This window comes from Triticum aestivum, chromosome 6B (assembly GCF_018294505.1).
Source record: "Triticum aestivum cultivar Chinese Spring chromosome 6B, IWGSC CS RefSeq v2.1, whole genome shotgun sequence".
Classification (NCBI taxonomy): Eukaryota; Viridiplantae; Streptophyta; class Magnoliopsida; order Poales; family Poaceae; genus Triticum; species Triticum aestivum.
In genome coordinates, this window is record NC_057810.1 from 59,575,626 (window position 1) to 59,594,397 (window position 18,772).

At 47.3% G+C, this 18,772-nt stretch overlaps 1 protein-coding gene and 1 non-coding gene across 2 annotated transcripts; one reads left to right on the forward strand and one right to left on the reverse strand.

The window, feature by feature from the left end:
• Positions 1 to 6,632: 6,632 nt before the first annotated feature.
• On the reverse strand, positions 6,633 to 10,725 carry LOC123138810 (uncharacterized; the record flags this gene model as incomplete). Its single annotated transcript, XM_044558679.1, has 2 exons — positions 6,633 to 7,029; positions 10,528 to 10,725. Coding segments are annotated over 2 exons (432 nt in total), but the record flags the coding sequence as incomplete, so codon positions are not given.
• Positions 10,726 to 14,596: 3,871 nt separating this feature from the next.
• TRNAR-ACG (transfer RNA arginine (anticodon ACG)) lies at positions 14,597 to 14,669 on the forward strand. Its single transcript has one exon. It is a non-coding gene; the product is annotated as a tRNA-Arg (tRNA).
• Positions 14,670 to 18,772: the final 4,103 nt, after the last annotated feature.

Consider the following 18,772-nt stretch of genomic DNA (forward strand, 5'->3'; position numbering starts at 1 on the left):
GACATTAGATGTCGTTGACAACGGGATCACATCATTAGGAGAATGATGTGATGGACAAGACCCAATCCTAAGCATAGCACAAGATCGTGTAGTTCGTTTTGCTAGAGCGTTTTCCAATGTCAAGTATCTCTTCCTTAGACCATGAGATCCTGTAACTCCCGGATACCGTAGGAGTGCTTTGGGTGTACCAAACATCACAACGTAACTGGGTGACTATAAAGGTGCACTACAGGTATCTCCGAAAGTGTCTGTTGGGTTGACACGGATCGAGACTGGGATTTGTCACTCCGTATTACGAAGAGGTATTACTGGGCCCACTCGGTAGTGCATCATCATAATGAGCTTAAAGTGACCAAGTGTCTGGTCACGGGATCATGCATTACGATACGAGTAAACTGACTTGCCGGTAACGAGATTGAACGAGGTATTGGGATACCGACGATCGAATCTCGGGCAAGTAACATACCGTCTGACAAAGGGAATAGTATACGGGGTTGCTTGAATCCTCGACATCGTGGTTCATCCGATGAGATCATCGAGGAGTATGTGGGAGCCAACATGGGTATCCAGACCCCGTTGTTGGTTATTGACCGGAGAGCCGTCTCGGTCATGTCTGCATGTCTCCCGAACCCGTAGGGTCTACACACTTAAGGTTCGGTGACGCTAGGGTTGTATGAATATGAGTATGCAGCAAACTGAATGTTGTTCGGAGTCTCGGGTGAGATCCCGGACGTCACGAGGAGTTCCAGAATGGTACGAAGGTAAAGAATTATATATAGGAAGTGTTGTTTCGGCCATCGGGAAAGTTTCGGGGTCACCCGGTATTGTACCGGGTCCACCGAAAGGGTCCCGGGGGTCCACCGGGTGGGGCCACCTATCCCGGAGGGCCCCATGGGCTGAAGTGGGAGGGGAACCAGCCCCTAGTGGGCCGGTGCGCCCCCCCCCTTGGGCCCCCCTGCGCCTAGGGTTGGAAACCCTGGGTGGGGGGGGGGGGCGCCCCACTTGCCTTGGGGGGCACTCCACCCTCCTGGCCGCCGCCCCCTTAGGAGATTGGATCTCCTAGGGCCGGCGCCCCCCTGGTGGCCTATATAAAGGAGGGCAGGGGGGAGGGCAGCCGCACCCTGTGTCTTGGCGCCTCCCTCCCCCTGCTACACCTCGTCCTCCTCCCGCAGCAGCTTGGCGAAGCCCTGCCGGAGTTCTGCTGCATCCACCACCACGCCGTTGTGCTGCTGGATCATCATCAACCTCTCCTTCCCCCTTGCTGGATCAAGGAGGAGGAGACGTCATCCGCTTCGTACGTGTGTTGAACGCGGAGGTGCTGTCCGTTCGGCACTTGGTCATCGGTGATTTGGATCATGGCGAGTACGACTCCATCATCACCGTTCTCTTGAACGCTTCCGCACGCGATCTACAAGTGGTATGTAGATGCAATCTCTCTCCTATGACTCGTTGCTTAGATGAACTCATAGATGGATCTTGGTGAAATCGTAGAATTTTTTTTAATTTTCTGCAACGTTCCCCAACAGATAAATCCACTAACGTGACATCTACTTCTGGTGCATCGTCCTCCTCATCCCAGACGACTTATGGTCTTCGGGCTCGGCCTCGCCCTCCCCCTGACCGCTATTCTCCTAGTCGATATGCTCTTTCGGCTGTACTTGAGCCTACGTCTTATCGCGATGTTGTTGTTCATCCTGAATGGCAGTTTGCGATGGCAGAGGAGCTTGTTGCTCTTGAGCGCACTAGCACATGGGGTCTTGTTTCTCTTCCTCCCGGTGTTCGTCCCATCACTTGTAAGTGGGTCTACAAGGTTAAGACTTGCTCTGATGGTTCTCTTGAGTGTTACAAAGCTCGTCTTGTGGCTCGTGATTTTCAGCAAGAGCATGGTCATGATTACGATGAGACATTTGCTCCTGTGGCCCATATGACCACTATCCGCACACTTCTCGTTGTGGCCCCTATTCGCCATTGGTCTGTTTCTCAGCTTCATGTTAAGAATGCCTTTCTTAATGGTGAGCTGCGTGAGGAGGTATACATGCAGCCCCCACCTGGGTATTCTGTTCCAGATGGCATGGTCTGTCGGCTTCGTCGCTCTCTCTATGGCCTTAAGCAAGCTCCTCACGCTTGGTTCGAGCGTTTTTCCTCTGTGGTGACTACCGCTGGTTTTTCGGCGAGTGATCATGATCCAGCGTTATGTGTCCACATTTGCGCTCGTGGTCGGACTCTTCTTCTTCTCTATGTTGATGACATGATCATCACTGGCGATGACCCTGAGTATATTGCCTTTGTGAAGGCCCATCTTAGTGAGCAATTTCTGATGTCTGATCTTGGCCCTCTTCGCTACTTTCTTGGGATCGAAGTCTCTTCTACCTCTGATGGCTTTTTTATTTCCCAGGAAAAGTATATCCAGGATCTTCTTGCTTGTGCTGCTCTCACTGATGAGCGCACTGTTGAGACTCCCATGGAGCTCAATGTTCACCTCCGTGATACTGATGGTGACCCCTTGTCTGATCCGACGCGTTATCGTCATCTTGTTGGGAGTCTTGTCTATCTAGCTGTCACTCGACCGGATATATCTTATCCGGTCCATATTCTTAGTCAGTTTGTCTCTGCTCCCACTTCGGTTCACTACAGTCACCTCCTTCGTGTTCTCCGATATCTTCGAGGCATGATCTCTCACCATCTGTTCTTTCCTTGGTCCAGTTCATTACAGCTTCAGGCCTATTCGGATGCTACGTGGGCTAGTGATCCCTCGGATCGCCGTTCACTTTCTGCTTACTGTGTTTTTCTTGGTGGTTCACTCATTGCCTGGAAGACGAAGAAACAGACTGCAGTTTCCCGTTCGAGTGCAGAGGCTGAGTTGCGAGCTATGGCTCTTTTAACGGCAGAGGTGACTTGGTTATGGTGGTTGCTTCAGGATTTTGGTGTTTCTGTCACTACACCTACTCTTCTACTGTCTGATAGTACATGTGCTATTATCATCACGTGCGACCCTGTGAAGCATAAGCTCACCAAGCATATTGGTGTTGATACTTTTTATGTGCGCGCTGGTGTGCAGGATCGGGTTATTGCTCTTCAGTATGTGCCTTCCGAGTTACAGTTGGTGGATTTCTTTACAAAGGCCCAAACTGGAGCACATCATGGCTTCTATCTCTCCAAACTCAGTGTTGTTTATCAACCATGAGTTTGAGGGGGGTGTTAGAGTTGTATTTATATAGTCATGTAGCCTTTTGTTTTTACCCCATTGTATAAGGGGTTTTCTGCATATTACCTGCACCTGTACATGTATATATACTGGCCTATGGCCCCATGGAAATACAAGTTGCATATTTCCTAACAATTACAACAATGAAAAGTGTCCATGAATATTAAAATATTCACAAGTTTTCAAGAAGTTCACAACTTTTAAAATAATTATGATTTTTTAAAATGGTCACGAGTGTAATAAAATATTGGTGAATTTTTAAAAAATGTTTGAATGTAAGCCATGTGGCTTTCAGAAAATCTTGAGTTTTGAAAACAATCGGGCAAAACGTGTTAGAGAATATAAAAAAGTGTCTACGGACTTATGAAAAAGCTAAAAAATGTTCATGGATATAAAACAATCAGTAAAAACGTGTTAGAGAATATAAAAAGTGTTTACCGACTGAAGAAAAAGTTCAAAAATGTTCGTGAATATTTTTTAAATGTTGATCAAATTTTAAGAAGTGTCCATCAAATTTTGAAAGTGTTCCATTAGTTCAAAAAAAATTCCATGAATATTTTAATAATGTTCATAAATTTTAAAAGAAGTTCATGAATTTAGCAAAATCTTCAAGTACTTAAAAAATAAGAAAAAATAAACAATGAAAATCCAGACATAGCGGACATACCCGCCTGATATCTCATTGTTGTTGAAGTAGAGGAGGTTAGTGTGGTCGACATAACGGACGCCGATGATCTGGCCCTGCGGGCTTGGACACCGCCACCTGCACAATGCCGTTGTCCACCACCACCTGTCGTATCATGCAAACCATTACATTATGTCACATTATCTGCATAGCAAAAAATATAGGAGTGCCACATTTACTACAAAGTAAGAATTTTTTTTGTTGTTGCAGTAAGTCGCAAGCAAGAAGGTGAATCAGTTAAGAAAACCAGCGCGCGCACCTGATGCTGATCTTCGTGCAGCGTAACGCCGGCGCCAAGGGTCCCTAGCGCCGCCGCGCGCGCCACTTGTAGCAGCTGCGCCGCCGCCGCAATGACAGAGAGCAGGAACGCCATGACCGCCCACGTCGACATCTCCGTGCATCCGTTGCTGCCCGAGCGAAAGAACGAGGTCGATCTCTTGCTGCAATGAAGCTTGTCGTGGACGGATCCTTGCTGCATATATAAGACCATCTCTAATTCTCTGGCGTAGGGGGAAAGCGATTCCAAGCTCTCTTCGAGCTGATCGAATTACTCGGAACGAAGATTCTATGCTTGAACGAAGAAGGGAACCAGCAGCTTGCTTCGGTTCCAATGACTTCCCACCGGCACGCAACCAAGCGGGAGACGATTATTTTGACCGTGCAAAGGCATTGCCGCATTGGCACAATGTATGGGGGAAATGGATGCTTGCACCAAAGAATTTTCACAATACAGGAATGTTCACTAAAACTTTGACGGAAAAACTAGATTGAATTATAAACTCATAAAATAGGTAGTTCTTTGGAAGGCCCTTCGTATCCCCCTCCTTTTGGCATCTCGAACGTTGACCCGCAAATTTGCTTCGGCATCTGTTCGCGGACAGGGAGGTGACCAGCCTGCGGACACCGATACTAGAGGCCATCATCCGACGCTGCACACATACATTTTAACAACTATTGGAACTCACCGGATGAAATTCGTCTAAACACAGCGGAGCTCATATAAACCGGACGACATCCATGGAAACACGGCGGATTTTCATCACATTTCAAACATTTACAACAAAAAAGACCTACCCTATGACTGTATTTGGCATCGAGCCCTTATTGTTCCTTTCCTGGGACCGCGTCTCCCATCCGCCGTCTCCACGAGCCCTGGCGATAAGACCGATGAAGTAAAGGGGCGGTCTCAGACGAGGAGAGTGGAACATGGGAGATGGACCGGCCCACATGGGACACAAGGCCCTGCCGCCTTTCATGCCCTACTCATCCTCAGAGCGCCGGTGGACGTGAGGTCCACGATGAAAATGGAGGCGGCAGCACTCGCCGTCGATTTGGACCTCTGCCAACCAGTGTTGTTCGACGAGGAACATGATGTACCATTGTTCCTCCTACGCCTGCTGGAACACCGACATAGGCGCCGACGCAGGCTACTCCTCCATCATGGCGGCATTGAAGTGCACATGTGCCTGCTCCATGGTGAGGTCAGCATGCACAGGCATGGCCTCCAGTGTAATGTCGTTGGAGCCCGTCTCCATCGTGGGGTCGTCCTCGTTGTCGGAGACCTCGGGTGAGCTGGTCGGCCTCGATCCGCCTGGCACAACGGCTCTGCCAGGCTGCCGCAAGAATGGCCACCTCATGCTTCTTCTCCGTGGAAAAGCTCTCCCAAGGAGCGTTGCCACCTGCAGTCATAGCAGATGTGGTGCAAAGGAGGAGGATATGGAGCGGCTTGTATTGTGGCGTGGAGTTAGTCGGGTGTGGCCGCCTTTGAATAGCATATTTCGGTGAGGCCAAGCGTTGGGGTGCATCAATGCGCGGCGCTGGAGTTGGTTTCTTGGCCGGTGAGCCTGCTTAATGGCGGCATACAGACAGACAGGGCATTGAACGAGCATGGTAGATATCCGTCCCATATCGTCCCGTCCAGTAACGCATCTTCGGCGCTGAACAAGCGCAGACACCGGGAACGCGTCGCTGGCAGTGCCCTCGGCTGGCGCGCCACTTCAATGGTGGAGCCAGTCAGAGGTCACGTCCGCTATGGGCCGACGCCAATACGAAGCAACCGCTATGCAACGGCATGAATGCGGGAAGCTGACGTCTGGCTGGAATGCGCGCGGGCAAGGAGGGGAGGGTTTTGGGCAGGCCGGAGGGTCAGAAGCGGTCGTGGGTGCTGTCTGGACACCCGCAAAGCCCCTTTAGCTTGTCTCGGGTTTGCAACGTTCGGACCGCCCCGTAGACCGATGCAGGACCGCCTTGAATGACACAACACATCTGCGGTTCGGACGATTGCGGGCGATTTGAGGGTCAGTCTTGGAGATGCCCTTACTTTATTATCAAGTAACACATACTTTTGGAATCTATCATTGTTTTGCCCTTTCTATCTCGTGTCCAAATGCTTGTTCTCGATAATTCTTGTGTTCATACATACACAAGCGCTCATACATATGAACATACACTCACCCTAATGAGTATGAACGCATGCACACACACTTTATGCCTGTGAGCACCTCTGAGAGAGTGGGTCGATACATTGATTGAATCGTAGAGACATCTTCATAGTTGACGGGAATATCTCCTTGCACGCACATCACCAAAAAGCATTAAATCTAGAAAAATGCAGACTCCGCGTTTAGGAGTAGGCATACATAGAAGCCAGGAAGGTTCCATCCAAAGCATCATCCATTCAAGGTTCTCACGACGTCGACGTCGGTTAACTACACCGTTCTTTCTGCAAATGGTGACCAAATAGACGGGAAACGTATTCTCATTAGTCATTACCCAACCTACATATCCAACTAACTCCTGGCCCAAGATAGATAGATGGTTTGGCCGCAAAAATGGCAGCAGAGTCTACCAGAAATTGGAGCAAAGCATATAGTAGCTAGCTAGTACTCCTAGTAACTCAATGGTTTTACTCCATGTCATCTAGCTCGAGCTGCCAAGAATGGGTGATGAACTTGTAGTCTGTGCTCCCAGCGCCCTTGAATGAAGGCGTCTCCAGCGCATCGGCAAGCAGGCCATGGAACGTCTCCGGTGCCTTCGGTGCCTGCGCTTCCAGCACCTTCTTCTTAACCTCCAGCCCCATGAGACCCATAGCCCACGACACCCGTTGAGACTGCACCTCAGAGATTATTGCTTCTTCCTCCTGTGCAAGACCAGAGAATGCCATCAATTAATTAGCACCAATGAGATGGAAAAGAAAAGGAAACAAAGGACTCATTTCGCGGTAGCGGTTTTCCATCCCCAAGAGGATTGGAGATGGGAAAGGGATTTGGTGAAACCTTTCCCTCCACCCAATCTCCAACTGGTTGTTTGGATGTCAGGAATTGATGTAACGAAATCTTGTAATCCTACTAAAGATCAACATTCTCAAGCTGCTGCCAGAAACATACTACTACTGGAAGCAAAAGATAGCACCATGACCATGGAAATGTAATATTTATGCTGTTTTGGCGATAGCTTTGCAAGAGTTGCCGCTGCTGATGCTCAAAGCGTGAGCCAACCAACTAATGTCAGAACCACTATTTTTTTTTAAAGGAGGATGACCCCCGGCGTCTGCATCTGGGAGATGCATACGGCCACTTTATTGATTATTCTCGAGAACCTTACAAAGTATTACAACAATAAGCCTGAATCCATCATTTTGGCAACACATGCCACTGCTCCTATCTAAAATGATGAAGGGGTGCTAGCTGGGCCACTATCCAAACCACTCACCTAAGCCTAACATCAAAAAGCTGGAAACTGAAACATATTCGGAAGCCCCAGTCGAGCCACATGCCGGGTTTGGGGCACAATCCGGTCAGACGCACTCGTGTGTCGTCGCCACCATCTTCCGCAGGTCCGTCTTCAGATCATATTGAGGTTTCTACCTTGTCTGGCCACTCTGCCATCGACGTCACCATGACGCCAGACAGCAACCTCCTCCTGCGCGAGTCCATCTCCGCGCATCGGGCAGCGAGCCTCCACAACACCATGCCGCCGATCTTCGCCGCCATCAATGAGTGAGATGAAGTACCGCTCCACCACGGCATGTACAGGGTGAGGAAGGGCGAGGTCCCCATCGGAGACACGGCCGGAAGGGCCGCCACACGGAACCAGACAAGCTCGCAATACACACCCAGCATCCCCATGCCCAAGTCGGCGCCTTCAAGAAGGTGACAACGCTGTGGCGCCGCCGCCGCTTAGCCACCGGGGCTAGGGTTTTCACCCGGGCGCAGGGGAAGGGGGGAGGCAAGGGATGTTTAGCCTCGGCGCCGCCACCAAGGAGGGAATGGCGTCCGGGACGCCATCGACACCGTGACCGCCACCGGCGGCCAAGGGTTTCCCCCGGCCAAGCACCCTGCCGCCACCTCCGAGCCAGGCACCACATCCGCAGGCGCTAGTACGCCGGAGATCCAGGCCGGCCGGAGGTCATGCATCACAAGCGGACCAGGATCGCCTCCGATCTGACGCGGGGAGCCCGGGGCCTCCATGCGCCAAGACATGCGCCCACCGGGACCTCGCTGCCCCCGCAGCCGAGGGGAACTGGCCTACCTCATCGACGAACACTCCCCGCCACCCGGGGAGCGCCGTCCGCACCCGCGAGGCGGCCGCCTCATATCCGGACACCACCGAAAGGGAGCGGTCCCCGCCGCCACCATCCCGGGGCATCCCCGCAGCCGTGGCCGCGCCCAGCCCCATCGACGCACAGCCAAGGGCGCGCGCACCAGGCGTTGGACGAGCACGCAGCCAGGCGCACAGATCCCAAACTCCAGACGGCTCCGACGGATCTCCCCTCTCGACGCGCCAGACTGGCCAGGGATAGCGCCCCGCCGCCGCCTTCCTCGGGGCCGGCCCGGGCTTCGCCGGCGGGCGCCCTCTGGCGGCGGTGAGACAGGTGGGGGAGGGGGCGGGGACTGTGGCGGCGCTAGGGTTTCTACCCCCGTGTCGCCAGAGCTAGGCGACGCGGGGGCTGCCAGTGTATTAGAGGCGCTTCATGGGCAGATTCTACAACACAGCAACCTCTCTATTTACATGCATGCTTATGAAGATATTGCTCTATCATCTTGCACAACAACAAAAAATAACTTTGAGCTGTAAGAGAAGTCATGACATGCGCAAAGCATCGGTAACACGGTAGTCACGACAGGCCTCAGTATTGATAGCACGGCAGTCAGATATGAAAGGGTGGCAATTGTTCTCTAACATTGTAGACATTTGGAAAAAGAACATTATCTCTTAAATCTTAATCCAGAAGTGATTTCTCAGCAGTGCTAACATGGGAATGCAGAACAAAGAAGCAAACTGGATAGTGTAGTTTTAAAAAGGAAAAGACTCAAGATAGATGTCACCCTCCCACATGCCAATGAAATTTCAGCGAAGCGGCAATTACAGGTTCGAAACAAATTGCTATTTTTGAGTCCCATTAAATTTCATCATAAGAAGAGATATAACAGTGTGCACATGCAAAAATTAGCACTTGACTTAAGTCAATAACAAAACAAGAGATAGTGTACATCTATCATCTAAAAGTTCACGTGGAAGAGCCAACCAAATTCGTTTCCCTAAGGAATTGTAGAAGGGAAGAAACAAGAACCAGAACAAAAAAACTGAACAGAATTCCTTGAGAAGAAGCAACATACGAGCACCTCTAGAAAGGAGCTCTCCATAGCACAATATTGCAAGTTAAGTCAAAAGTGAAGCCATGATGGACTAGTCTACAAACAAGTGACAATTTGGGGGAAGTGAAGAAAGAAACACATAACCAATGCAAAACAACCAAGACGGAGGTCCCGTATCCGCAAGAGCGCATCATTACATACGATAATCAATAATTGCAGTGGATAAATGATAGCGTAGCTACACTGGATACGGATGCTACCACATACTTGTAATCTGATACCAGGTACTCTTGGCAAGCAAGCAAATTGTAGCCGCAATTTTTTTTTTGCTAGTTACAGATAATATAATAAAGAAGTACCAATAAAAATATGATAAAAGGGGAACTGAATGACCTTGGATTTGAGGTAAATGAAATAGCTAATCAAAGACCAGCTCAAAATTTCCACCCTGCTGCCTGAAACCTACTACTGCTGGAAGCACAAGATAGCACCATGAAAATGTAACCTTTATGCTGTTTGGATGATAGCTTTGCAAGAGTTGCCGCTGCTGATGCTCAAAGCATGAGCCGACCAAAGAATATCAGAACCACCTCACTAGCAGATTCTACAACACAACACAACTCTCCATTTACATGCTTATTAAGATGTTGCTCTATCACCTTGCGCAACAAAGGACAGTAGTCAGATATGAAAGGGCGACTGTTTTTTTTTTCTAACATTTAGACTTATGTGGAAAAAGAACATGCTCTCTCAATCCAGAAGTGATTTCTCAGCAGTGCTAAAGTAGATCGAACGAAGTAGTTCAAGACACATGCTATTCTCCCACATGCCAATGAAATTTCAGTGACGTGACAATTACAGGTTCGAAACAAATCTTGGGTCCCTTTCAAATTTCAACATCAGAACAGATATGACCGTGTGCACATACAAAAAATTTAGCACTTGACTTAGGTTAAGAACAAAGGAGTATATATAACAGTGCTCAGCTATCAATACAGAATTAGCAGCAACAAAAAGGGGGGAAGCGGGGACTGGCTCACCATGGACTCCGGGTAAGCGACCGCGTAGGGTGTGTGGAGCCTCTTCTTGAGCATGGCGACGCTCTCGTCCAGGGCCTGCATCTCCCGGGGCGAGAAGGACATCCCGTCGATGATCTCCTTGAAACCTTCTTCCACGGAGGCCTTGGCCTGCAGCTTGTTGGCCAGCATCTGCGGCTTGACGAGGCGGACGGCGCCGGATGATCATCAAACTTCAGATCAAGTTACTACAGAAACTCGTAGGTCTTCCAGAGTACGGTCCGCACCAGTGTAGTACGGTAATCCTGTTTTGGAAGTCATGTTACTAGACCATGATGAACCTACAAACTATGAGGAAGCGATGATGAGCCCAGATTCCGCGAAATGGCTTGAAGGCCATGAAATCTGAGATGGGATCCATGTATGAGAACAAAGTGTGGACTTTGATGGACTTGCCCGATGATCGGCAAGCCATAGAAAACAAATCTGAGATGGGAGCTTTGTAGCATTTCTAATACTATATGTAGATGACATATTGTTGATTGGAAATGATATAGAAATTCTGGATAGCATAAAAGAATACTTGAATTAGAGTTTTTCAAAGAAAGACCTCGGTGAAGTTGCTTACATATTGAGTATCAAGATCTATAGAGATAGATCAAGACGCTTGATAAGATTTTTCAATGAGTACACACCTTAATAAGATTTTGAAGTAGTTCAAAATGGAACAGTCAAAGAAGGAGTTCTTATCTGTGTTGTAAGGTGTGAAGTTGAGTAAGACTCAAAACCCGACCATGGCAGAAAATAGAAAGAGAATGAAAAAGTCATTCCCTATGGCTCAGTCATAGGTTCTATAAAGTATGTTATGCTGTGTACCAGACCTATTGTATACCATGCTCTGAGTTTGGCAAGTGAGTATAATTTTTGATCTAAGAGTAGATCACTCGACATCGGTCAAGAATATCCTTAGTAAGGACTAAGGGAATATTTCTTGATTATAGAGGTGATAAAAGAGCCCGTCGTAAAGAGTTACATCAGTGCAAGCTTTTGCACCAATCCAGATGACTCTAAGTCTCAATCTGGATACATATTGGAAGTGGGAGCAATTAGCTAGAGTAGCTCCGTGCAGAGCATTGTAGACATAGAATATTTACAAAATACATACGGCTTTGAATGTGACAGACCCGTTGACTAAACTTCTCTCACGAGCAAAACATGATCATACCTTAGTACTCTTTGGGTGTTAATAACATAGCGATGTGAACTAGATTATTGACTCTAGTAAACCTTTTGGGTGTTGGTCACATGACGATGTGAACTATGGGTGTTAATCACATACAAATGTGAATATTGGTGTTAAATCACATGATGATGTGAACTAGATTATTGACTCTAGTGCAAGTGTGAGGCTGAAGGAAATATGCCCTAGAGGCAATAATAAAGTTATTATTTACTTCCTTATTCCATGATAAATGTTTATTATTCATGCTAGAATTGTACTAACCGAAAACTTAGTACATGTATGAATACATAGACAAACAGGGTGCCACTAGTATGCCTCTACTTGACTAGCTCGTTGAATCAAAGATGGTTAAGTTTCCTAGCCATAGACATGAGTTGTCATTTGATTAACGGAATCACATCATTAGAGAATGATGTGATTGACTTGACCCATTCCGTTAGCTTAGCACTTGATCGTTTAGTATGTTGCTACTGCTTTCTTCATGACTTATACATGTTTCTATGATTATGAGATTATGCAACTCCCGTTTATCGGAGGAACACTTTATGTGCTACCAAACGTCACAACGTAACTGGGTGATTATAAAGATGCTCTACAGGTGTCTCCGAAGGTACTTGTTGAGTTGGCGTATTTCGACATTAGGATTTGTCACTCTGATTGTCGGAGAGGTATCTTTGGGCCCTCTCGGTAATGCACATCACTATAAGCCTTGCAAGCAATGTGACTAATGAGTTAGTTGCGGGATGATGCATTACATAACGAGTAAAGAGACTTGCCGGTAACGAGATTGAACTAGGTATTGAGATACCGACGATCGAATCTCGGGCAAGTAACATACCGATGACAAAGGGAACAAACGCATGTTGTTATGCGGTTTGACCGATAAAGATCTTTGTAGAATATGTGGGAGCCAATATGAGCATCCAGGTTCTGCTATTGGTTATTAACCGGAGACGTGTCTCGGTCATATCTACATAGTTCTCGAACCCATAGGGTCCGCACGCTTAACGTTCGGTGATGATTTACATTATGAGTTATGTGTTTTGATGTACCAAAGCTAGTTCGGAGTCCTAGATGAGATCAGGTACATGACGAGGAGTCTCGAAATGGTTGAGACGTAAAGATCGATATATTGGACGACTATATTCGGACATCGGAAAGGTTCCGAGTGATTCGGTTATTTTTCAGAGTACCGGAGAGTTACGGAAATTCGCCGGGGAGTATATGGGCCTTATTGGGCTTTAGGGGAAAGAGAGGGGGGAGGCTGCGCGCCCCCCTAAGGCCTAGTCCGAATTGGACTAGGGGGAGGGGTTGCGCCCCCTACTTCCTTCTCTTCTCTTTTCCCTTTCCTTGACTCCTACTCCTACTACTTTGAAGGGGGGAATCCTACTCCCGGTGGGAGTAGGACTCCTCCAGGACGCGCCATAGGAGGGCCGGCCCTCCCCCTCCTCCACTCCTTTATATACGGGGGCAAGGGGGCACCTCTAGGCACAAGTTGATCTGTTGATCTCTCCCAGCCGTGTGTGGTGCCCCCCTCCACCATATTCCACCTCGATCATATCGTAGCGGTGCTTAGGTGAATCCCTGCGTCGGTAGCAACATCATCACCGTCATCACGTCGTCATGCTGACAAAACTCTCCCGTGAAGCTCTACTGGATCGGAGTTCGCGAGACGTCATCGAGCTGAACGTGTGCTGAACTCGGAGGTGTTGTATGTTCGGTACTTGGATCGGTCGGATCATGAAGACGTACGACTACATCAACCGCCTTGTGCTAACGCTTCCTCTTTCGGTATACGAGGGTACATAAACTCACTCTCTCCGCTCGTTGTTATGCATCACCATGATCTTGCGTGTGCGTAGAATTTTTTTTGAAATTACTACGTTCCCCAATAGAGAGGTCACTTCTCTCTATTAGCTAGCTAACACAATATGATCAAACCCCTAAATTAACCCTCGAAAACCCCCTAACCCCCCCCCCTTTCAAAAAAAAACCCCGGCTCCTGCCAGCTGCTGGTGTGTGGAGGCCTTTTGGTCCCGGTTAGTATTACCAACCGGGACTAAAGGTCCTCCTGCCTGGGCGCTCCGCAGCGGCCACATGCAGCCCCTTCTGTCCCGGTTCGTAAGTGAACTGGGACTAAAGGGTTTGGGCTTTAGTCCCGACCCTTCAGTCCCGGTTTCAGAACCGTGGCTAAAGGGCCTCTGGAACCGGGATAAATGGCTCGTTTTCCACCAGTGTTCATACGCCATGCGACCTCTGAGCGGGGCTACTCTGACAAACAATATGAAAAACGTAAACAATATTCATAATTTTAGTTAATTACCATCAATTGTGTTGAGTTTCATTCACACACACACACACACACACACACACACACTCTGTTGACCCCTTTATTTAAATTTAGATGTGGCAGATGCGGGATGAACTCCTAGCACATGATAGCATACGAGCAATTTAAGAGGAATTGACAGGATTCTTTCTTGACCATGTCATACATAAATATGAAGAATGCCATGTGAAAATTCAAGATGATTATCGGTAGATGATATTTCACAGATAAAGATGTGAAATCGGAGAAGAGCTGAAACAATCGTTCTGTTTGTTACTACTGTGAAGTGAAACGTTTGGTTGTAGTATATGCCTGGTCAGATCCATCTTGACGTGGCCTTGTCGCGGCCATGGCATCAGCCGTGTACCAACAGGAGCAGCTGCATTGTGAGGTTACAGTTGGTTCGCTGTAATATCAAGTCTGATGGCCAAGTGATCACACAGATGCCCCCACTAATCCGCATGGTGACTCAGTCACTTGTGTCTAATGGAGTAAGTTTAACATTTTACTGCATTCATTAGGACTCCGTGGCCCAATGGATAAGGCGCTGGTCTACGAAACCAGAGATTCTGGGTTCGATCCCCAGCGGAGTCGTTCTCTTTCCTATAGAGCTATTCTTTTTTCATCAGATTGGTCTTGTGATGTCGTTGATGTTTAGGAGTCTGCGAATGTGCTTTTAATTATCTTGGTGATAGAAAATGTGCTAGTTACTTCTCACAGTCTTGTTTTTTTTTGCGGGGTAAAGGGAATGTATTGATTAAATAATAGTCACGTTACAAACCCATAGGATGAGGTCTAATATTTCATCGGGCTCTGATCCTAACCAAACTACTATTCGTTCCCCCCAAACTTCTCACGGTCTATTAAAATTGGTATTTTAGTGTGTGGTCTTCCCGGCTTTGTAACTATTTTTTGACACTATTGAACTATTAATCGTTTAGACTATAGGCTCCATGGCATGCAACTTGAATTGAGAACCAATGCCTTCATAATATTGCATATTCACTGTTTATGAAATATTGTTTCCCCGCCATGTTGAAATACAGGGTGTAGACCTATGGGGTCTTGTGGCATGCTTATTGGGCACATTGTGAATTTTTTCTTACGTTGTAATACACGAACAATTACCTACAAATAAAGTTTTGAGGGGAGGGGGCTAATAGTCACACATGGACATGGCACCCCAAAGTAAGAAGCTTTGAATAATCAGAGCACGCGAGTTGGGCCCACCAAATCATACCGTCCACCGCCCGATATAATACTTGCCCAACCCGTACTTACCTTTATCCTCCACCGCAACCACTCATTTGCTTTGCCTTGTCTTAAAAAAAAACTCATTCTCTTTGCCTTCTTCTTGGCCAGCCATGCATGCGCTGAATCAACCATGTGTGTGTACACTGTACTTGCGTGTGCTTGTTATGCATGCACAGAACCTACCATGCATGCGTACGCAGAACCAACGGACAACCCACAGAGCTATTCTTTTTTCATCAGATTGGTCTTGTGATGTCGTTGATGTTTAGGAGTCTGCGAATGTGCTTTTAATTATCTTGGTGATAGAAAATGTGCTAGTTACTTCTCACAGTCTTGTTTTTTTTTGCGGGGTAAAGGGAATGTATTGATTAAATAATAGTCACGTTACAAACCCATAGGATGAGGTCTAATATTTCATCGGGCTCTGATCCTAACCAAACTACTATTCGTTCCCCCCAAACTTCTCACGGTCTATTAAAATTGGTATTTTAGTGTGTGGTCTTCCCGGCTTTGTAACTATTTTTTGACACTATTGAACTATTAATCGTTTAGACTATAGGCTCCATGGCATGCAACTTGAATTGAGAACCAATGCCTTCATAATATTGCATATTCACTGTTTATGAAATATTGTTTCCCCGCCATGTTGAAATACAGGGTGTAGACCTATGGGGTCTTGTGGCATGCTTATTGGGCACATTGTGAATTTTTTCTTACGTTGTAATACACGAACAATTACCTACAAATAAAGTTTTGAGGGGAGGGGGCTAATAGTCACACATGGACATGGCACCCCAAAGTAAGAAGCTTTGAATAATCAGAGCACGCGAGTTGGGCCCACCAAATCATACCGTCCACCGCCCGATATAATACTTGCCCAACCCGTACTTACCTTTATCCTCCACCGCAACCACTCATTTGCTTTGCCTTGTCTTAAAAAAAAACTCATTCTCTTTGCCTTCTTCTTGGCCAGCCATGCATGCGCTGAATCAACCATGTGTGTGTACACTGTACTTGCGTGTGCTTGTTATGCATGCACAGAACCTACCATGCATGCGTACGCAGAACCAACGGACAACCCACAGAGCTATTCTTTTTTCATCAGATTGGTCTTGTGATGTCGTTGATGTTTAGGAGTCTGCGAATGTGCTTTTAATTATCTTGGTGATAGAAAATGTGCTAGTTACTTCTCACAGTCTTGTTTTTTTTGCGGGGTAAAGGGAATGTATTGATTAAATAATAGTCACGTTACAAACCCATAGGATGAGGTCTAATATTTCATCGGGCTCTGATCCTAACCAAACTACTATTCGTTCCCCCCAAACTTCTCACGGTCTATTAAAATTGGTATTTTAGTGTGTGGTCTTCCCGGCTTTGTAACTATTTTTTGACACTATTGAACTATTAATCGTTTAGACTATAGGCTCCATGGCATGCAACTTGAATTGAGAACCAATGCCTTCATAATATTGCATATTCACTGTTTATGAAATATTGTTTCCCCGCCATGTTGAAATACAGGGTGTAGACCTATGGGGTCTTGTGGCATGCTTATTGGGCACATTGTGAATTTTTTCTTACGTTGTAATACACGAACAATTACCTACAAATAAAGTTTTGAGGGGAGGGGGCTAATAGTCACACATGGACATGGCACCCCAAAGTAAGAAGCTTTGAATAATCAGAGCACGCGAGTTGGGCCCACCAAATCATACCGTCCACCGCCCGATATAATACTTGCCCAACCCGTACTTACCTTTATCCTCCACCGCAACCACTCATTTGCTTTGCCTTGTCTTAAAAAAAAACTCATTCTCTTTGCCTTCTTCTTGGCCAGCCATGCATGCGCTGAATCAACCATGTGTGTGTACACTGTACTTGCGTGTGCTTGTTATGCATGCACAGAACCTACCATGCATGCGTACGCAGAACCAACGGACAACCCACAGAGCTATTCTTTTTTCATCAGATTGGTCTTGTGATGTCGTTGATGTTTAGGAGTCTGCGAATGTGCTTTTAATTATCTTGGTGATAGAAAATGTGCTAGTTACTTCTCACAGTCTTGTTTTTTTTGCGGGGTAAAGGGAATGTATTGATTAAATAATAGTCACGTTACAAACCCATAGGATGAGGTCTAATATTTCATCGGGCTCTGATCCTAACCAAACTACTATTCGTTCCCCCCAAACTTCTCACGGTCTATTAAAATTGGTATTTTAGTGTGTGGTCTTCCCGGCTTTGTAACTATTTTTTGACACTATTGAACTATTAATCGTTTAGACTATAGGCTCCATGGCATGCAACTTGAATTGAGAACCAATGCCTTCATAATATTGCATATTCACTGTTTATGAAATATTGTTTCCCCGCCATGTTGAAATACAGGGTGTAGACCTATGGGGTCTTGTGGCATGCTTATTGGGCACATTGTGAATTTTTTCTTACGTTGTAATACACGAACAATTACCTACAAATAAAGTTTTGAGGGGAGGGGGCTAATAGTCACACATGGACATGGCACCCCAAAGTAAGAAGCTTTGAATAATCAGAGCACGCGAGTTGGGCCCACCAAATCATACCGTCCACCGCCCGATATAATACTTGCCCAACCCGTACTTACCTTTATCCTCCACCGCAACCACTCATTTGCTTTGCCTTGTCTTAAAAAAAAACTCATTCTCTTTGCCTTCTTCTTGGCCAGCCATGCATGCGCTGAATCAACCATGTGTGTGTACACTGTACTTGCGTGTGCTTGTTATGCATGCACAGAACCTACCATGCATGCGTACGCAGAACCAACGGACAACCCACAGGGCATGGCGGCAGGGCCTTCCAGTGCCCCTCTGTTCTGTTCGCTCCTCTGATTTCCTGTGATGCACATACTGTCGCCGTGGGTCGTGGCGGTAGACCCTGGCGTTGTTGGCTATGGTGGCTAGTGCCACATGTTAGCTAGCGCGCTTGCCGCCACGGCCAAGCTGGTCTTTTGTGTCATTTTGATTCAAAGGCGGTCTTTTATGTCAATTGCACTCGTCAGGTGGTCCTTTTGGACCAAAAAATCCAATGGCTTGCGCTCCACACGTCCATGCTACAATGGGCGGGACGAGGTATTGCAAAGACATTGTATGAGGGCGGCAGGACGCCTACTGCTGCAAGCAGTGAGGCAAGATGTTGCGACCATGGTCGGCACTGCTGCGAGAGGGGTGTGGTGCTGGGAGTGTGGCGCGTAGAGCTGTAAGAGACACCAACGCTGTTGCAAAGCTCAATGCTGATGTTGCAGGCTAGTCAGGGGGTGGAACAATGCCGGAAGGATCATGGTTTCCTTGTGCGAGCAGGGTGGGAGGCGGGGGAGTTGTAGGACGCAAGCGTAGGGCAAGGCGAGCTCCCAATTGTTTTCTCGGTGGTATGCGAGGGAGGAGGGACAAGTTAGGGATCGATCAAATGAC